The sequence below is a fragment of the Malaclemys terrapin genome, chromosome 2 (assembly GCF_027887155.1).
Source record: "Malaclemys terrapin pileata isolate rMalTer1 chromosome 2, rMalTer1.hap1, whole genome shotgun sequence".
Classification (NCBI taxonomy): domain Eukaryota; kingdom Metazoa; phylum Chordata; order Testudines; family Emydidae; genus Malaclemys; species Malaclemys terrapin.
The window spans coordinates 208,701,073-208,722,777 of NC_071506.1; the positions used below are offsets into that span (position 1 = coordinate 208,701,073).

A 21,705-nucleotide genomic window follows, 5' to 3' on the forward strand; every position below is an offset into this window, starting at 1 on the left:
CAATTTATCTGGAGTAACTTATGATATAAAACAATGTAGCAGTTACGTATCAGCTTTAGTTTTATGGCAACTTACTGTCCTTGTCCTTTTGGAAGGTTAAGAACTTCATAAGCATCATCTGTTGACATTGTAGGTGGCTTCTTTTCTACCTCCTTCTTCCAAGCCTCCAGAGTATCTTTTAACAATTTAACCTGAAATTAATTAAAATCCATTAAGGATATTATGGCCAGTGTCAAACATACTTGTCAGCACTTGATACTGAAGCAGTACTACCAAGGAATTCAGATATCGTGAAGCTCTTGGTTATGGGGCTAACTATTTTAATCTAATCTTTCCACCAACAATCACTGGAAATTTGTATATTAGTTGATTTGAACGCAGGCAATGTTGCCTGTTTGAGTTGCTCGCAAATAAAGCTGTTTTCCAGTTTGTGGCTAAATGCTAATATATATAGGTAGCTACACTTAATGCAGAGGTGAAATTTTTTTTTAATGTTAGCATGTAACATCACTCAGATACTCCTATTTTAAATGCTTTCTAAGGTAGTTTTTATCCTTAACTGAGGCACCCTGGGATTCTGATTTTGCTCCACGCTACTGTCTTCCGTTCTTAAAAACGTGTTACATTTAAATTTGGAGTGGACAGAGCTCTAGAAAGTGTACTGTACCTGAAAAATTTTACATATTGTAAGTTTCAATGAGTAATTTAAGACAACCAAACATTCCTCTGCATATGAGGAATAAGTGACTATACAAGATCTTTAGTTTCATTGTACAAATGAGGTGAACTGCAAAGACTAAGAGAATATCATATCTATTCTTAGCCTTAACCCCACTACCATTCACAAATGAAAAAACCTCTGACCTGGCTTTTTAGAGGCACTTTAAGCACAGGCCAATTTACCTGGCTGTATGGGATGGGCTACAACTCAGGCTCTGTTCTAAGTCAGGCTGGAAGTGGTCTACTTTGTATTGAGGGCACAGGGGAAAATAAATAAGTCATTCAAGTCAGCAGTCCTCCAGTGTCCATCCCACAATTCCCCGAAATGATAAATAAGTTCTCTCCCAATTTACTGGGAAAGTCTTACAGGATCTCAGCACAAAGAACCATGGGCTACATTTCCAGGCACATACATGAGGGCAGAAATGGTAATGCAGATTTGGCTTTGCAGTGGGAATGCTCTCATCCTTGTTAGGCTAACTGAGGTGCCAATGACCTGGGTTAACTGTCAATGTTGAAATAGCCATCTATGCAGTTTAAGTCTATGTTTTTTGTTAAGCTTTAGCAGTTTAAGCATTAAAAGAAGAGTTACTAAAAGAGTTTGTCAGGTTATTTATCTGGCTTAGTCTCTTTAAGACCAGGGTTAGTAAAACTCAGTTAGCCTACCCTGGGTTTGTTAACCTGGGGCTGAGTGTCTATACCCATTTGTAACCGCAGGTTAGGAACTGTTGAACCCTGTGTCCCATCCTGGGGCTCCAGTGTCTACACTGTTTTATGTGGGCAGACTAAGTCCAACCTCCCATATCCTAGACTTCCTAGCATCCTCCCAAAATTTGGCTGCTCTAGTCCTTTGTTTGTAGTGCACTGTGGGAAAATTTGATTGTCCACTAGACTCGACTGCCCAGAGGACAAAGATACCTGGCCTGTGGGATCATGGAATATTTCTGGTGGAGTCCCAGAGCATGAACCCAGTGGGTCTGTCTCTACAAACTGCAAAGCGATATGGCTTAAACCTGGGCCCCGGCTTGAATCAGGCTCAGACTCTCCACCCCCTGGGACTGAGCCCTGATTAGTAAGGTTTATGTGTAGATGGAAGGGGTAGGGGCCTTGAGCCTAAATTCAAACCCCAGACTCACATTGCAGTGTAGACATCCCAAGAGTTGCTGAAACAAAGGGAAGTATGAGCAATCATATCTGATTGTTACAGCAGCAGAATAGTTTTTTCATGCCATAATCAAGAATTCAGAGGACAATTCAATTATATTCCTGTTTACCCAATACTGATTTTTGGTTCATCATACAGAAGTTGTTACAGCAGGTCCACAGCTTTGATAGAACTCAATGTGCATCAGCTACTGTGAGGCTTGCGGGAGCTGGTGCTAACTTCAGGGTCTATGCAATAGGACTGCAGGGTCCCCACTGGCAACAGGAACGTCAGACACGGAGGCTGTATCGGGAGTGTATGCCTACACGTTCAGAGAGAAAGTTAAACTCTGCCCAGCCCAGAAAGCAAAGAGCATGTGGGACCCAAAGTTTAGATCCAGTACAGCAGCTTGGCATGAGCTCAAGACTTGCAGATGTAAACCAAAAAGTATATTGAGGTTTATGGAAGAAACAAGGTTTGAAGCCAACTATTAAGACAATTTATCACTCCTGGTTTTTTGGATTTTAGAAATGTTTGAGTTTTGTTAGGTTTGTGCATATGTGCTATGGATATACAAGCATAGAAAGATTTCTGACTTACAGGATCTTTAATTGGCCAATCTGGAAATAGGAGTGTATCACACAGATGTTTGAGGTAATAAATATTACAGAACAGCTCATTCTCCAGTTGTGGATAGTTGATAACTGGTATGGGGCAGTACTGATAGAGTGCTCTTGTATTACTTTGAAGACGAGGGGTGAAGTCAGCAAGGTGAGCAGCAATCTTCTCGATCATAAGGCGCCTGTGAATGGCAAACATCAAGAATTATACAAATACAAGATTTTGGTCAGGTACTTTTCATAAGTACACTAAGCAGCATTTTTGACAAGGGTTTAATATCCCATAATTAGCCATATTTTCTTGAACAGATTAAAAGTCTTATGAAATTTGGGATACTACAGTGCTATAATCTCATGTGACTGGTTTTAATTTTAAGACACCGAAACAAAAAAAATTAAGCAGTAATACAGAAGCTGTGTACACAGTTCTACCTACTTATTCGCCTATTTGAGAGCAGTCTCAAATTTGTTTCAACACTGAAGATTTAGATTTATATAAAAAAGGGTATATAATTAGAAAGATTTTCCATGCTTTATATGGGAAATACCTCTCAGGAATTATATGATTTGCAACACCATGTAGTTTACAGAGGAAACTGTGAAGAATGGTCACACTCTAGAGACAGATAACATTTGTTGACACTAACTGAGCATGAAGTAGGCAGGCATGGGAGAATTTAAAGTGAAATGGCGTAAACTGTTCTATAAACACTGATATTTGTACTATGGGCTTCCATGCCATGTTGTTTCCTGGCTTTATGATGTGAACAGAGGGCTAAAGAAAGACTTAATTGGGACAACTAAATCCATTTCACTGGAGAGAGTTTCTACAGGCAACTGCTACTATAACTAAGTGAAGTGAACCACTGAGCCCTCTTTGCCCAAGATGTAAAATATACTATACCAACTAATCCTGGTCAAATCACATGGTATGCACTTAATACAAGTTTAATCAAAAGACTGGAACCTCTATTTAATGGGAAATAGATACAAATAGTTACCTCATTTCATTGCTCCAAATTGCTTCTGGAGTGTCAAATTCCCCAAGAAAAATTTCAGAAAATTTTTCTGGCTCATAGTTTTCTAAATAACACACCATTGCTTCAGGAAGGATGTGTCCTAGTATACTTCTTTGAACTATATCTTGCCCTTTTGTCTAAAAAAAAAAAAAAGAATTTCACAGGTATTGAGGTATTTGCAAGTTAAGTTGTAGTTTGATCACACTCATTGCATGATTAACATACACTGGGATACGGCTTTCCTATTTTACAGTGGAATTCAATGAAATGGGTTAGGATCTTAAATGTTTTTGTATAAATTTTCTTTACATAGCTTTGAGTATGCAAAAATTTGCTAGTCATTAACAGCTACTTAAATTTAAGGAGGCTGATTTTTTAAAGGATGCTGACCATGAGTCATCTTCTCATCACTTGTAAAGGAGTGAAACAGCTAAGTAAGCAACTGTGACTTACAGTATATAACCCAGAACAGTCATAGCACTTTAAAAAGTATACCAGTTTTACACCCAGGGCAGTGAAGCCCATCATCCTTAGAGATATAAAAGCCGTGGACTATAAGAGACACTAATCTTAAGGTCATTGTAGTTATGTCCAACAGCAGTATGTTTCAGCTCATCAATGGAAAGCATTCATAAGACACTGAAGTTTTCTGCAGAATATTGATTTTGCAGCGAATGGCAAGACTAGAACAAGTAGCAAGTATCTCTCCAGAACTCAAATTCATCACTAGGTCTTAACTGTATGAGCCAAAAATCCTATCTAAAATTCCTAAAAGCTATCCAGACAGATTTCATTATATCATTTACTGATCAAATTGTTTGCTACATCACTGATCTAGTTTAAGTTTAAAGATTTTAACAAGCAACGATATTGTAAATCCTTTTTGATATCATGAATTTAAAAAAAGATCTGATGTGAGCTAGCACCCCTTATATCTTGAATAAAGTACATCAGAACATGGAAAGTTATGCTGGTTTACAGAACAAGTTCTTGGATCCTGCTTACTATAAGAATGCTAATAGGAAGTATGTTTAATTCAGAGGCACAGTACTACAGGCAGACAGACACACATACTATAGTAGCAATAGAAGTTCAGCTCTAAAATGTTATTTTTGTAAAAATTATTCAATTTTTATATGGTTTAAAATTTGCACAGTGGCAGTATCATAGCCAATGAGGTTAATCTGAGGTGTGATTATTGCTAGTTGAAAACTTTCAGACAAAACAATGTATTTGCAGGCCTTCTGTATCAAAAAGAAAAAAGAAAAAAAGAAAAAAAAAAAAAGAAAGGAAAAACAAAACAATCCTTGGGAAACCACCACCAGACTAACATGATAAGCAACTTCTGGATACTATCTCCTCCCTTGGGTTCAGCTTTGTAGATTTAATGCTCTGACATATGTAGAGTGGGTGAATTAAGATGCACTTTCTACAAGGGCAATTTATCCTCTTTAAAAAGGTGACTGAGTATTAACACCCACAAGCACTACTTCCCACAGTTTATTAAGCTGCAACCAAGTTTCCATTAAAAAAAACTATTTGGCCGTCTCCCTACTAAAATTCACAAAATTCAAATTCATCTAAAAATTGTAATGTTAAATTCTACTTTGGCCAGGAACCTTCCTGCAAAGTTTAAAAGGAGTTGGACAAGGAGTTCCTAATATATAACAACCTAAAACTAATGGTTAGAGTTCCAAGTTCTTCATTTTTGCCACTTCACACCAAAAAACAAAGAGAAATAGACTTAGTTCACTGGATTCCTTTAGCTTGATCATTTACTAGGCATTGTGTTCCTCCAAGTGGAATAGCTGTGTGTGCACACAACTGATATCAGAGATTTATGGTCCACAAACTATAAAGAGTTTAAAGGATCATTGTACTGGCCAAGCCAGAAGGTGCTATAAATTCATCTTAGCTTGAAGCTGCTTCCACTTGAGTTACGAAGAGTAAACAGAGCTCTTTTGAAATGCCAATTGCAGTCATCCTAGCTGCAAGTTCGGAAGATAGAGGCCACACAAGCTGTAAAAATTCATATGATTTTACTCCTGAACAAGATGTTGGATGGGGAAGGTAATGGAATCCACCAGATTGTGTCTCTCTCTGCCACTGAATATAGGGAATGTGCTTCCCCCTATTATTTCCATGGGGTTCTAGTGAAGGTTTTTCTTTAAAACACATTACAAGCCAATGTCCAATTTTGAAGCTTCCTAGGACAAAAAATTCAGTCTCAGAAAACAGACTTCTCTGGTCATCTTAAAGTGTTCACTCACCTCACTTTAAGACCCAAGTTAGATCTTTTGCTGCATGCCTAGATGCACACACGAGACATGCAAATAGGCAGTGTCTAGTGAAATCCCACTGTTAACAAATGGGAATGTTGCCTGGAGATCTGCTGGAGAGGTGGTAAGCAGTGAGATCTAGGTGTCTCAAAGGGTCTAATTGTAAGAGGAACGAGTAGTTGCTTGGATTGGTACTCCAATGGCTATTTGTAGCACTACTAAAATAAACTTTGTCACATCTTAGTTGCAAATGCTTGGTTTGAATTTAGGAAAGAAGAGTATGTTTAATGCACTGACTAGGCCGGATTGAACGAGCAGCAGGAAAAGCTACTTGGCTGTGCAAATGGCATTTCTTCATGGTCTTCTCTAGAAGACAGAGAAAGAGCAGATATTACAAACAGGATGCTTTCTAAAGGAGATTCAACTGACAGAAGTCAAGAATACAGGAGTCTATGCCCTGTATTTGGTAATGAATTACTGCCATAGGCGTGTGCACAGGGTGTGCCCAGGCACACCCTAATGCCCAGGCACACCCTAATGCCCAGGCACACCCTAATGCCCAGGCACACCCTAATGCCCAGGCACACCCTAATGCCCATGGGCTAGATCCAGCCCGCGGGATTTGCCCCCTGTGGTGCCGCAGGCCCCGCGCCGCTCTCAGAAGCGGCCGGCACAGCACCACGTTCCTGGGGCCCCGATGGGGTGGGGTGAGGGGGCAGAGGGCTCCGTGCCTTGCTCCAGGCACCGCCCCCCGCATCTCCCATTGGCTGGGAATGGGGAACCGCGGCCAATGGGAGCTTCGGGGGAGGTACCTGGAATGTGGCAAGGGCAGCACGCGGAACCCTGTGTCCCACCCCGGGGGCCATGCAGGGACGTGGTGAGCGGCGCAGCGTGGCGCGGGACCAGGGCAGGCAGGCAGGCAGCCAGCATGCCGCTGCAGGTAAGCAGCACCAGACCAGAGCCCGAACCCCTCCTGCACCTTGCACCCCAACCCTGTCTTGAGCCACCTGCCCACACCTTGCACCCCTCCTGCATCCCAACTCCCTGCCCTGAGCCCCCTCCTGCACTCCGCACCCTTCCGCTGCCCCAATCCCTTGCCCTGAGCCCCTTCCTGCACACCACACCCCCTCCCACACCCCCACTCCCTCCCACACCTCAACCTTTATGATGTTCACCTTTTAAAAAAATAAATAAATAAATAAAATTCCCTGGGTGCACACCCTAATGAAATGTGCTGTGCATGCCTATGGTTACTGCCAATGCACGACGGTCACAAGCAACACAGCCAAGAGAATTAGGTAGTTGTCTGTTCAAGCTGAATTTGTTTTTTGGTGTTTTTTTTTTTTTTTTTTTATAAAGAGGACTTTAAACATGAATGCAAGGAGGGAAAAGAAAAGTCTTTAACAAAATAGAAAGCGAGAGTGTCCCTTTATTATGAGGATGTAAGCACAAGGTAGAAAGATTGAAAACTGAAGGAGTATACTATATTAAATGTTTTCTGTAGAATTCACTAGTTAACTTAGGAGAGCAAAAATAAATGTTTTTATACTAGTAATTTTTACTCACCTCTTCAGACTTGAAAGCTTGTTTTGTATGAGTGTACTTCAAAAACCTAGGAGAAAAGGAATGTTTTTCAGTTCAGTGGTATTCTCAATGCGGCTCTGCAGAAAAGAGAGCAGTATAGATGCTAATTCAAAAATGCATTTGCTTTTCCATTTTAGTCCTATCTTTACATCAAATTTATAGCTTAAGCCTAGATTTTTTGCCTCCTCATAAGCTTTATGGAAAGCTTTGAATTTTTTACTGTTTAGATATCAAGATATCAGTGACACATATTTACAACAGAGAACTTACTTCTGATATTCTGTTGTATACATTTGAATTCTTAATGTATGGGGAGAAGAATTCATTACATGCAGCAAAATTGCTTTAAAACTCAAATTCATGAGCTTAATAGAAAGCCATTTACATACACTTGAAGATACAAGTCTGATAAACGTGAATGTTTACATTAAGTGTTTTAGGCATTGATCCTGCAAGGAGTTTTATGGACCCTTATATCAATCACATTGTTGGGCCCCAACTATTATAAAAATAAAAGCTCAAATAGTACACATCAAAAGCCTACAATATTTCTTCTAATTCTGGTATTATGTACTCATGTACTTGCTCTCATGGCTCTAAGTCAATGGAAGCCTTGACCAGATGTATGATTTTAGCTGTACAGCTGGGCACGCTATAGGCACACACTCCCCCAAACTCCCAAACACTACTTCAGTTCAACAAAATTGTAACTGTATACACATTACCAAAGTGGACATGTGAAGTTTTGTATAGCTTAATCACTTGTACAGAATCAAACAAGCAAGCCACTATAAAAAAACCTTGCTGTTCACTGCTTAATAGAAGTAACAGGTTCCCCTATCTAGTTAGGAGTATTAATATGCAGAGGCAGTTCCAAGCATAAATACCTAAAATTGTTATTTTTACCTTTCCTCTTGTCCTTACCTTGCAACAGGAAGTACATTGGAACCTGTGTACATCATGATAAAGAAGAATACTCCGCTTAGATAAAAACGAGATAATTGTGGGTTATCTTGCATGATGTGGAACAGCAATATGGCAACTTTCTCAACAAGGATAGGGTCAAATGTCAACAGCAGCTGAAATGAAGACAAACAGCGTTTACATGGAGCATCTACAAGTTTTAGATGAGCAGTAGCCATAAAACAAACTAGCTTTAACCAGCTAATCACAATTGAATAATTAAAACCAAAAAACGTTAGTGCAATACACCAGAAAGAAGCACAACAGCCCAGAACATAATGACTTAATATAATTTAAGTTAGCTGGAATCATTTCTGGATATTTACACATTTCTCAAGAACAGAAAAAACAAGCAACTTACCTGAGTAATATGGGGAAGGCAAGTACTGTCTGAAAGCAGCCTCTTTACTCTGGGCAAAGGTCTTATAATGGCATTATCTTGATCCCTAAAAATATGCATTTTCCCAATCAATGTTTTTAGTGTATAATACATAAATATAAATACAGTATTTGTGCTTTTATTTTAAACGTTTAACTGATTTCTCAGGCAGATTTTAGATTTTGATCCAATGGACTGGGTTGATATCAAGATCCTGAATATACATTCCAACAAGTTTTACTATCCCCATTTCTTAAATATTCAAACTTTCACCTGGTCTTAGCTTTGATAGAGAGTATATCAGCAAGGTTTAGTAAAATTCACATTAAGTATTCACTCATGGAAAGAGAGAGATTAACTATCTGTTTAAGAAGAGTTATAAAAAGTTTGATTATATTTCTAATGCTATCAAAGTAACCTGAGACATTCACTTCTGTTATATTTTTAAGACAATGTTAAATTATTGTAATTTCAGTTTGAGAAGGAGCAGTCAATGCAGCAGTGACCATGAAGTTTTATGGCACTTCTATTAAATGGATTTATCTTTGTCCCATCATAAAACTGCATTAGTTCATCTCTGCTTTCGTGGTAGAAAGATTAACATTTCCACGTTCACTAACCAAATGAAATTCGCTACGAGATGGTAGATGCAGGTCCTGTTTAAAGAGTTTCTCCCATTTAACCCAGGAAGTAGATCAATAAAACTGGAATAGCAATTATGCACATTTGCTACCACCATGGAAAGTTACAGCCATTTTCTCCTCTTGGAACTAAAGAGACTCGTTACCTGCTGGGAAAATAGCCACACATTGTGATCAACATGTTGAGGATAAGTGTGGCAAGGTCAGTCTCATTCAGCACAGCCTGTCCACTGGCTAGCAAGCACCATTTAAGCTGAGGGATAAACTGCAATGGTCTCCAGCCATCCATACCCTGAGCCCAGCAACGTGTTTTTGCAGTCAGCTTTCCCTTGGTCCATAATTCCTGCATCTTTTTTAAAAATCAGAGGTACACGTTAGATGCTTCACACTATGAGCAGTAAGGTTTTCTGGTATTTTTCATTGCTTGTCTTGGTAGCTCATAATGCATATAAAATCAGATGCCCTCCAAGTATGAAAAAGATTTTTTGCTATGAAAAACCAATACAGCCTAAATATTCCTGTTCCCTTTAGGAGCTCTAAAATCTACCCTTTGTATGACAGGAAAAAAAGGGCCCAGAAAAGCAAAAGAAAACCAACTTGGAAGACATTTTCAACTGATTTTTTTTTTTAGTCAAGTCTTTATAGTAAATTGGATTATTGATCTCATTTGGAGACTACACAGAATTAGAACTCAAAGCTTAGATTCTTGCACTCTTAAAAATAATAATATTTTACACCATTTGGTAGTTTGTGTTAGGAAGATAAAAAGCACGAACACCATTTCCAAAATGATCAGATCACTAATTTCCTTTGAGAATTTAATCTTTCCTTAGCACAACAAAATTAGAAGTTTATGAATCAAAACTACATTAAATGTGCCATACCCACATTTTTCAGAGATTGGTACCCAATAAGCTTAATGTACACATCAGAACAATACTAAATATATATTGGATGCGGATTAAGTGTAAGACAATTCATTATAACAGTAATTTGGTACATCAATGCACATCTTTGCATTTTAAAACCATTTTCATGTTAAATAAGATTTATTTTTTATGATGGTGCTCCTACTGGCTCAGAGAGCAGTAAACTAGAAGACTAATTCATTCCACCATACGGCAGGTACAAGCAGTAACTTGTGGAACTCTACCATGCTTTTAGAATGCCAGTTACAGTCAGAGGGGTGGTGATAGTATCACTCCCCTTTATTACCTAGGACTCCATGAATTCTCAAGCTTGGGTGGGAGAGGATTATCTAGCTGTATCCAATGTCTGATAAGTTATGTTAACCAATGTGCACTTATTGGAGCAGTGTAGACTCTTTCCTCTTCTATTCAGCTCTTTTATAAAGACAATATCCTGGCCTCTTGAAAAAGGAACACTGATTCCAAAGTAATGCACATTGGAAATCCCAACTAGACATACAAAATGATGGGGTCTAAATTAGCTGTCACCGCTCGAGAGAGAGAGAGAGAGATCTTGGAGTCATTGTGGATAGTTCTCTGAAAACATCTGCTCAATGTGCAGCTGCAGCTGTCAAAACAAACAAACAAAAAAAAACCACACCTTACAATGTTAGGGATCATTAGGAAAGGGATAGATAATATCATAATGCCACTACATATATATCCATGGTATGCCCATGCCCCATCTCAAAAAAGATATATTAGAATTGGAAGAAGTACAGAGGGCAACAAAAATTACTAAGGGTATGGAACAGCATCTGTATGAGGAGAGATTAAGATGACTTGGATTGATATTTTAGAAGAGATACTACCAGGTGTGTGAGAGAGAGGTCTATCAAAATCAGCAACAGTGTGGAGGAAGTGAATAAGGAAATGTTATTGACCCCTTCATATAAACACAAGAAAAGACGGTTACTCACCGTTGTAACTGTTGTTCTTCGAGATGTGTTGCTCATATCCATTCCATTAGGTGTGTGCGCGCCGCGTGCACGATCGTCGGAAGATTTTCTACCCTAGCAACACCGGCGGGTCGGCTGTGGAGCCCCCTAGAGTGGCGCCTTCATGGCGCTGAATATATACCCCAGCCGACCCGGCGCCCCCTCAGTTCCTTCTTGCCGGCTACTCCGACAGTGGGGACGGGGGGCGGGTTTGGAATGGATATGAGCAACACATCTCGAAGAACAACAGTTACAACGGTGAGTAACCGTCTTTTCTTCTTCGAGTGCTTGCTCATATCCATTCCATTAGGTGACTCCCAAGCCCAACTTAGGTGGTGGGGTCGGAGTGAGACATTGCTGTGTGCAAAACCGCTGATCCGAAAGCAGCATCGTCTCTGGACTGCTGCACTAGTGCATAGTGAGCTGTAAATGTGTGGACTGATGACCAAACCGCTGCTCTACAAATGTCCTGGATCGGAACTTGTGCCAGGAAAGCCGTCGAGGAAGCCTGGGCCCTCGTGGAGTGAGCGGTGAGGTGCGGTGCTGAGACACCTGCCAGGTCATAGCAAGTCCGGATGCAAGACGTAATCCAGGAGGATAGGCGTTGTGAGGAGACCGGTGAGCCTTTCATTCGGTCGGCCACTGCAATGAAGAGTTGCGTCGTCTTTCTAAAGTGCTTTGTGCGGTCAATATAGAAGGCCAGGGCCCTTCGTACGTCCAGGGAATGCAAACGTTGATCCTGGCGAGTGGCATGTGGTTTGGGATGAAAGACCGGGAGAAAGATGTCCTGGTTGATATGAAAAGGAGAAACCACCTTAGGGAGAAAGGCAGGATGTGGACGAAGCTGCACTTTATCCTTATGGAAAACTGTATAAGGGGGCTCGGATGTAAGCGCCCTGAGTTCAGAAACGCGCCTTGCTGAGGTGATGGCTACAAGGAAGGCTGTCTTCCAGGATAGGTACAAAAGTGAACAGGTGGCCAGTGGCTCGAATGGAGGACCTGTGAGCTTGGAGAGAACCAGGTTGAGGTCCCACGTCTGAACGGGCTGACGTTGTTGTGGGTACATCCGGTCTAAGCCCTTGAGGAATCTAACGACCATCGGGTTAGAGAATACCGAGGACGCGAGTTCCCCTGGGTGAAAAGCCGATATAGCGGCCAGGTGAACTCTAATTGAAGATATCGCCAACCCCTGCTGTTTTAGGGAGAGGAGATATTCCAAAATGAGAGGAATGGGTGCCTGCAACGGGGACATGGCTCGTTGTTCGCACCAACAGGAGAACCGCTTCCACTTGGCCAGGTACGTGGTGCGTGTTGAGGGCTTCCTACTGCTCAGCAGAATCTGTTGGACAGAGTGCGAGCATTGCTGCTCTGCCTGGGTGAACCATGGAGCAGCCACGCCGTGAGGTGGAGTGATTGCAGGTCGGGGTGACGCAGCCGGCCGTGGTCCTGAGAGATGAGATCCGGACACAACGGAAGCGGGATCGGTGTCTGAACCGAGAGTTCCAACAGTGTGGTGTACCAATGTTGTCTCGGCCACGCTGGAGCGACCAGAATTACCTGTGCCTGGTCTCTGCGCAATTTGAGCAGTACCTTGTGGACCAGAGGAAACGGAGGGAAGGCATAAAACAGGTGGTCTTTCCAGGGAAGGAGAAACGCATCCGAGAGGGAGCCCGGAGCTCGACCTTGTAGGGAGCAGAACACGTGGCACTTCCTGTTGTCTCGAGATGCAAACAGGTCTATCTGGGGAAACCCCCACTTTTGGAAGATGGAATGTATGATGTCCGGACGGATAGACCACTCGTGCGTCTGGAAGGACCTGCTGAGTCGGTCCGCTAGAGTGTTCTGGACTCCAGGGAGGAACGACGCCGTGAGATGGATTGAGTGGGCGATGCAGAAGTCCCACAGGCGAATGGCCTCTTGGCATAGAATTGACGAACGTGCTCCTCCTTGCTTGTTGATGTAAAACATGGCCGTGGTGTTGTCGATGAGAACTAACACACATCGGCCACGTAGGAGGTTGAGAAATGCCTGGCACGCCAGGCGCACCGCCATCAGTTCCCGAACATTGATGTGCAGGGCTAGCTGGGGTGCAGTCCACAGGCCCTGGGTATGGTGTTCGTTGAGATGGGCACCCCAACCCAGAGATGAAGCGTCTGTGACCAGGTGCAGAGAGGGTTGTGGGGCGTGAAATGGCATCCCCTCGCAGACCACATTGTGATCTAGCCACCAGGTGAGGGAGGTCAGGACCGAGATCGGGACCGTGACCACCATGTTCAGGCTGTCCCGATGTGGTCGATATATTGACGACACCCAGGTCTGGAGTGGGCGAAGCCGAAGTCTGGCATGCCTGGTTACGTACGTGCAGGAAGCCATGTGACCCAGCAGGGTAAGGCACGACCTCACCGTGGTAGTTGGGAACGTCTGGAGCCCTTGAATGAGGCTCGTGATGGTGCCAAATCGGTTGTCTGGCAGGATGGCTTGTGCACGTCTGGAGTCTAGAACTGCGCCTATGAATTCTATTCTCTGGGTAGGTTCTAGAGTGGATTTGTCCTTGTTGAGTAGGATGCCCAACTCGTTGAATGTGTGCACTATTATGTGGACGTGAGCTTGAACTTGCTCCTTGGTGCGACCGCGTACCAGCCAGTCGTCTAGGTACGGGAACACCTGTATCCCTTGCCGACGAAGGTACGCTGCCACGACAGCCATACATTTCGTGAACACTCTTGGGGCCGAGGATAGGCCGAAGGGAAGGACTGCAAATTGGTAGTGCATCGCGTTTACCACGAATCGCAGGAAGCGTCTGTGAGGTGGGTCAATTGAGATGTGAAAGTATGCGTCTTTCATGTCGAGGGCGGCGAACCAGTCTCCAGGATCGAGGGAAGGGATAATGGCCCCCAAAGAGACCATGCGGAACTTCAACTTTACTACGAATTTGTTGAGTCCGCGCAAGTCCAAGATGGGCCGCAGACCTCCTTTGGACTTGGGGATCAGGAAGTAACGGGAATAAAATCCCCTGCCCCTTAACTCTATCGGAACCTCCTCTATGGCCCCCATGGCCAGGAGCGTAGAAACCTCCTGTATAAGAAGTTGCTCGTGAGAAGGGTCCCTGAAGAGGGACGGGGAAGGGGGGTGGGAGGGGGGGGATAGAAGAAAACTGGATAGCGTATCCCCTCTCCACCGTGCGGAGGACCCAACAGTCCGAAGTTATAAGGGACCAAGCGCGGTGGAAGTGGGAGAGGCGATCCCGGAAGGAGGGGGCTGGATCCTGGGGGATGACTGGGGCGCCGTCCTCGACCGCACCTTCAAAAGTTCTGTCTAGGACCTGAAGGTGGTCTTGGTGGCCCCTGGTTCTGACCGGGTTGAGGGCCAGCCCATCTTCTCCTACCACCTCGCCCTCGCCTCCGGGCCGAGTCTGGTCTCTGACGAGGCGGGGGGGGGGGGGGTAGAAGCGCTGAGGCTGCGGCCTAAATGGTCTGCGCTGAGGGCCCACAACATGCATCCCCAGGGAGCGCATGATTGTTCTCGAGTCCTTGAGGCTCTGCAGGCGAGAGTCCGTCTTGTCCGAGAACAATCCATGTCCCTCAAAGGGCAGATCCTGTAGGGTTTGCTGCAGCTCTGGAGGCAAACCCGAAACCTGAAGCCAGGAGATCCTGCGCATAGCGATACCCGAAGCCAGGGTCCTCGCAGCTGAGTCTGCTATGTCCAAGGAGGCCTGCAAGGAGGTCCGAGCCACCTTCTTGCCCTCCTCTACCATGGCCCCAAACTCTTCCCTGGACTCTTGGGGAATCAACTCCTTAAACTTTCCCATAGAGTTCCAGGAGTTGAAATTGTAGCGGCTCAGTAGCGCCTGTTGGTTTGCCGCTCTAAGTTGTAGCCCTCCGGCTGAGTATACCTTACGGCCAAACAAATCGAGCCGCTTAGCCTCTTTTGATTTAGGCGCTGCAGCCTGCTGGCCGTGGCGCTCTCGTGCGTTCACTGATTCCACCACCAGTGAACACGGTTGGGGGTGGGTATACAAGTACCCATAGTCCTTAGATGGGACAAAGTACTTCCTTTCCACCCCTCTCGCTGTGGGTGGGATAGAGGCAGGAGTTTGCCATATCGTATCCGCATTGATTTGTATCGTGCGGATCAGGGGTAACGCTACCCTCGATGGGGCATCCGCTCCAAGGATATTCACGATCGGGTCGTGCACCTCCACTATCTCCTCCGCCTGCAGGTCCATATTACGGGCCATCCTGCGCAGAAGATCCTGGTGAGCCCGAAGATCTATTGGAGGTGGGCCTGTGCACGATGTGCCCCCACTGCCTCATCCGGAGAAGAAGAGGAAGATGCCTCCGGTGGAACAGGATCCAAGGGCTGGTCCTGGTCTCTCTGTTCCTGGGCTGGAGCATCACCTGCGCCTGGGTCCAGGGCGTCAGGTGGTGCGGACACAGAAGCCTCCATGCCCCCTGGCGGAGGCCGCGAAATGGTGGACTCCGGGGCCCCTCTGATGGAGTGACCGGAGCGAGAGGTCGAAGCAATTGGAGCCCCTTGCGCCTGATGGTACGCCCACGGGGTCCAAAACGACCAGTGAGATGGGCCATGAGAATGGTCCTCTGCCATCTCCTGCCAATGGCCCAAGTCCTGTTCCTCGGCTTGCCCCTGAGGGGGGTATGCCGATCTCGAGAGGTCCGCCGAGGAGTGGGACTCCGATCTCGATGGCCACGGCGGTGCCGAGAGCGTCGAGACGATTCCGATTGGCTGCGGTGCCGCACGGTGCCGGTCCGGAGATGATCTATCTCTACGCGGTGCCGGCGATCGGTGCCGGGACCGCGACCGGTGCCGATGACCTCGTCGGTGCCGGGAGTCGGATCTGGACCTCGACGAGGACCTGGAGTATGCCCGGTGCCGGGAGCGGCCTCTCGACGTCGAGCGTCGACCGTAGCGGTGCCGAGAACTACATCTCGACGTTGATCGGTGCCGACGATCATAGCAGTGCCGAGACGTAGAGCGGTGCCGCGAAGAAGATCTTGGCCGCGAGTACGACCGGTGCCGAGGCGATATTCGGTGCCGGGACTGCGAGCGGCGTGGGGACCTGCTTCGGGACCTGGATCGGTGCCGAGGTTCCAGCCCTTGCGATGGAGGGCGCATCAAGGCAGGTTTCCCCCTCGACTGGACCGGGCGAGTCAACGGTGCAGTCGGTGCCGGTGGTTGAGGCGGTGCCGGCTCCGTGAGAGCTATTAAGTCTCTCGCCGCCGCGAAGGTCTCTGGAGTCGACGGGAGGCACTGTATCACCGCCGGTCTCGGTGGAGACGCTATCTGCACCGGACTCAACGGCCTCGGCGCCGGAGTCGACGGTGCTGGAGGCACCTGTTTCCGGTGCTCCACCGGCGGACGCGGCTCTACCCCCGGCACTGGGGGAGCCGGCGTCTTCAGCACGGATGTCCCCGTCTTATGGGCTTTTTTATGCCCCGGGGATAATGACCGGCGCCGAGGCACTGCTTGCGGTGCCGACGAGGTCCGGTGCCGGGGAGGCTTGTCTGACGCCACTCGCGTGGTCGTCATAGCCGGTGCCGCCGGGGCACTGCGCACCGAGGTGCTAGGTGCCGGGGCCTGACTTGTAGATGGAGCGTCCGGACTAAGTGCCGCCTCCATCAGGAGTTGCCGGAGCCGAAAGTCCCGCTCCTTCTTGGTCCTTGGTCTGAAGGCCTTACAGATCTTGCACTTGTCTGTTTGATGGGACTCTCCCAGGCACTTCAGACAGGAGTCGTGCGGGTCGCTCGTGGGCATAGGCTTAGCGCAGGAGGCGCACTGCTTGAAGCCGGGAGCGTTGGGCATGAGCCCGGCCCCGCGGCCGGGGGAGAAAGGGGGAGACGACCCCCTTAATCCCCTGAACTACTTAGAACAACTAGAACAACTTTTAAACTATTTAACTATTTAACTATAAACACTAGAACTATAACTATAACTATAACTGTGATACAACAAACTAAGCTAGGGAGAGTGGAGAACAGCTAAGCAGCGCTCCACAGTTCCAACGACCGTCAGGGGCGGTAAGAAGGAACTGAGGGGGCGCCGGGTCGGCTGGGGTATATATTCAGCGCCATGAAGGCGCCACTCTAGGGGGCTCCACAGCCGACCCGCCGGTGTTGCTAGGGTAGAAAATCTTCCGACGATCGTGCACGCGGCGCGCACACACCTAATGGAATGGATATGAGCAAGCACTCGAAGAAGAACCAGGGATTACCCAATGAAATTAATAGGCAACAGGTTTAAAACAAACAAAGAAATACTTCTTCACACAATGCACAGTCAACCTGTGGAATTCATTGCCAGGGACGTTGTGAAGTCCAAAAGTACAACAGGGATCCAAAAAGAACTAGATAAGTTCATGAAGGATAGGTCCATCAATGGCTATTCCAAGATGGTCAGGGACACAACCCTATGTTCCGGGCGTCCCTAAGCCCCTGCCTCACAGAAGCTGGAACTGGATGACAGGGGATGGATCACTCAGTTACCCTGTTCTGTTCATTCCTGCACTGGCCACTGTTGGAAGACAGGATATTGGGTCAAACTAGCCCAGTATGGCCGTTAAGTTTAATTATTTTATGACTCAGCAACGAAAGAGTACGATACCTCTGTAAAGCTGTAAGGACCGCTCCTCTCTTTATCTGCATTGCCAAAGTACCACTCTTTCTCACTTTCTCTCTTCATATCAGGTGCTGCTTCAATCACATTGCTCTAAAAGTTAAAATATTTATATTTAAATGACGTAACCAACTTAATGCAAGATCCAGTCTTAATCCCATATGACTTTAGCAATTTGGAAGCTGGCTAGTTTATGGAGGGGATTTTACAAGGCTGTGTTTTTGCCTGATGTGCATTAGGAGGGGGTATGAGAGTTGGGTGGTGCTAAAGAAGGCTTAGACTGTAAATGGTATGTGCAGGGAAAGGACAAGGTTATGGTTGGTAGAGAAACTTCAGCCAGTTTCCTTAATTTTGTGAGTTTTTCAATATTGTTATAAGTGAAAGATATCAGCCTTAAAAGATTGAATTTCATAAAATCCTAGTTTCTGACCAAGCACCCTTTAAAAACGGTGTCCCATTTTAAAAATTCCCTTAAAAAGGCATAGTGTGAATAAACCAAAAGACCTCATACTTGCAATGGTACTGTAGCCCTGCTTGTGTGGAGATGTGCCATGGTAAGCAGATCCACAAGGATTCTAATGCCATTTGAATCCATGAGGTCCTTAACATTTTTCTGTAAACAAGAGAGAAAACCTTCACATGAAATAAATGTGAGCATTATATAAGTGTGTTATGGGCAAGTAAAAAGCACTGTAAGAGCCATCTATGTATAGTATTTTAATGGGATTCAAAAGTGAGATTTCAACTCTCCTCCTCACACTCAACCATATTCTTTAGAAATCTAACACAGAACATTTATACTTCCTTATCCCCTCATTACCCATTCAAGAAACCTTAAATCATGCCTATAGATATAGCATCTGTGCCAGAAAGCGAGAGAGTTGTACCCTTAACATTTTAATCTAATAAGAGATCTTTCTTTCCATTAAATAAACACAAGATTAGAGATTCAGTTACAGTTTTTAAAATCAACTCAAAGCATTAGTTTCAAACTGGAGAAAATTTTAACCAGTAAGAAATGTATCCATGCTTCATGAATTTTCTTTTAAAGTACTGGAAGAATAAAATCTCCTACCTTATTTAGAATGAGCTTGTTAAGGAATAGTATCAATCTGTCCCGCTCAAGTCTATCAGTGCACTTTTGGGGTTTAAAGAAAAGAAAAGAAAAAGGAAGAACAAGTCAAACATGTCCAACAGGAAGTACAAATTAATCAAGCCTCAAAAAGTTAGCATGTTGCATTAACCATAGAGTAAAATCCAATTCTCAAATATCTTGTGACAAACATAAAAACTGCAAAAACAGATAAGGTTACTTATAACAGTAAGATTTCACTATAAAAACAGTCTCACTAATTTTGGTAGTATTATTGGATTTGTTTTCATACTAAAAACAGCTCTTGAATAATTTCTACAGTTTACTGTGTAGTCTGTTTGTGCAAAGTAATTTCAAGCATGCAACTTTCTGCTGAACCACACCTAATCCACGTTAATTGTTCATGTTATGAAAAAGGTAAAAATACCACTGCCAAATAGTCATGCTATAGAATTCACTGTGAAATGGCGTTTTAAAGGTTAACTGATTTTTAAGATTACCTTATATCCTATTGCTGATTTGGTATTAAAGCATGTATGAGTTTATAATTTAAATTCACTTAAATGAAAGATGAGCTCCCATTTAAGGGCTGAGTTAACGTTTCTTCAGAAAGAACTGCCAGACTACTAAGACAAGAGCACTGTAAAAAAGGCAGCTCTCTAAAGCTTAAAATGTTAATTTCAGTTGCTGCTAGAGAAGTGCAACCATGAACAACCCTGTTGATAGGCCAAACCTCTTCAATTTACCTTCAAAGATTAAACAGGCATAAGAATTAGAACCTATTAACTCAACTGTACTTAAACATGGTTTGTGTCTGCCTTTACCATTGAAGGGTTTCCAAGTTTTATGGTTACAAACAATTCCAACCCATCATCCTTAAGTATACCAGTACACCCACAGTTTTGGAGAAAACACCCTGCCTAAAAGGCCACTGCCAATGCACTTTGAACCAGCCATTCTGAAGGTAAAGTGTCCCCTTTAGTGGAAGACTACTCTCCACAGGGGAGCAAAAATTCCAAGTTTGCTGTTAAACCGCTGTGCTTCAGGAATAAGCAGAAGACTAAAATACTGCATTCAATGCAGTGTATATTGTTTTTATTTATATTTTACTCTTAAGGCAGAGCTACTATTGGCCTCATTTCATTCTTGCATATTAAAGTAACGTGACTAAAAATGCCATCATCATAGACTTTCATCAGCAGAATGTATCAATTAAGACCGAGTTAGAAGCAGGGCCAGCTCCAGCGTTTTTGCTGCCCCAAGCGGGGGGGGGGAGGGGTAGAGGAAAACACGCAAAAGCCACGATTGGCACTCTACCGCCGTTGCTTCATTCTTCGGCAGCAATTCGGTGGCAGGTCTACCCTTCAGGAGGGACTGAGGGACCCGCCACCGAATTGCTGCCGAAGAGCCGGACGTGCCGCCCCCTTCCATGGGCCACCCCAGGCACCTGCTTGCTGCGCTGGTGCCTGGAGCCGGCCCTGGTTAGAAGAGAGAAACTGACTAAAAATGACCCAATCCAGCAGTAACTTCCAAATGAAACTTCAAGCGAAGTCTGCAATGCCAAAATTTGAACTGGACAGCAGCATATCAATGACTAAGCCACTACATTTATTTTTATCTAAAAAATGCCAGCCAAACAAAACTCACCCTTTCCAACATCCCAACAATATATTTAGTGTCACCAAACTGTCCTATTTCTTCATGACATCTTCCATAAACAATGGCCAGTGCTTGTAGACATAAACATTTCATGTTCACTTTAGGAGTGAGCAAGAACCGGTGATAAAGTTCATTGAAAAATTCATACCTACAAAAACAGAAGAAAGTTCACAGTGGAGAAAACATGCATTAAACCTCAGAAAAAAAATAAGGAAGACAAGCTGAACTGTGGCTTACGATTTTTTGATTGCTCCACTCTCTTCAGTTTCATCTTCCTCCAACAATAATCTCAGATAATAATCCCCTATTTTTATTTCCTCTGAAAGGCACTCGTACTTAACCTATAAATGAAACATACGTATACAAACCAGGTGTTATTTCAGATTATACACTTAAAATTGAGTTTTTAGCAAGCTGCCACATGCAATCTATATTTCACTTGATTTCATAGCTTAACAACATGCTCAGTAAAGATTCCCGCCCCCCCCCCCTTTTCTTTTTGGAGGAGACTCTCTCCTGCAATAAGCAGTAAGGTTTAATAAGCAACATTAATGAAATATGATTTGTATTAATTGCTATTCTAAATGACAGTTCAGTTTTCATTTTACTAACCGAGACATTTAAGGCTGAAAAAAATTACTTCTTTGCACATGGATGAAGACTAGAAACTGACATTCTAAAGAACAGTTGATATCCAACTTGATCCACAATACTCTAAGTGGCACAAAGCCTCTGGAAATCCATAGGAAATTCTAATACACTATGTATTTTAAAACAAAGCGTTTACCTAAAACTGCAGCATTATACAACACACCTTTTAAGCCATAGTTTAAACAATTTAGCATAGGGGTCTCACCAATAATGGATACAGTACAGCATTGTAACAGCTAACATTTAACAAGTCAAATAGGTGTTGCAACCCTAGAGGCAACAGTTCAATAGCAGGCGTACAAATAAAAATCACATAATTACATGAGTTAATGGGGTTCCAAGATGAAGTTAACTCTGTACCCTTCACCCATCCTCAATTAAAAACCACTAATATAAGAATGCTTGCATGTAAAGATA

The 21,705-nt window shown here is 44.2% G+C and overlaps 1 protein-coding gene and 1 pseudogene across 2 annotated transcripts in view; one reads left to right on the top strand and one right to left on the bottom strand.

Annotated features, from left to right (window-relative positions):
- The window catches only part of DNAJC13 (DnaJ heat shock protein family (Hsp40) member C13), a 101,514-nt gene that overhangs the window by 32,525 nt on the left and 47,284 nt on the right, over nt 1-21,705 (bottom strand). For both annotated transcript variants that reach the window (XR_008443974.1, XM_054019670.1), the window contains exons 23-34: nt 20,875-20,978; nt 20,626-20,785; nt 18,961-19,023; nt 18,397-18,498; nt 17,874-17,978; nt 9,496-9,698; nt 8,691-8,775; nt 8,291-8,445; nt 7,349-7,394; nt 3,486-3,640; nt 2,465-2,666; nt 76-191 (exon numbers count right to left, since the gene is read on the bottom strand). Coding sequence is in view for 1 of the 2 variants with exons in the window: in XM_054019670.1 (XP_053875645.1) it covers nt 76-191; nt 2,465-2,666; nt 3,486-3,640; nt 7,349-7,394; nt 8,291-8,445; nt 8,691-8,775; nt 9,496-9,698; nt 17,874-17,978; nt 18,397-18,498; nt 18,961-19,023; nt 20,626-20,785; nt 20,875-20,978 (1,496 nt within the window). In the remaining variant the exon portion in view is untranslated. The remainder of the gene's footprint in view (nt 1-75; nt 192-2,464; nt 2,667-3,485; nt 3,641-7,348; nt 7,395-8,290; nt 8,446-8,690; nt 8,776-9,495; nt 9,699-17,873; nt 17,979-18,396; nt 18,499-18,960; nt 19,024-20,625; nt 20,786-20,874; nt 20,979-21,705) is intronic.
- LOC128833261 (U4 spliceosomal RNA) lies at nt 4,648-4,731 on the top strand (annotated as a pseudogene).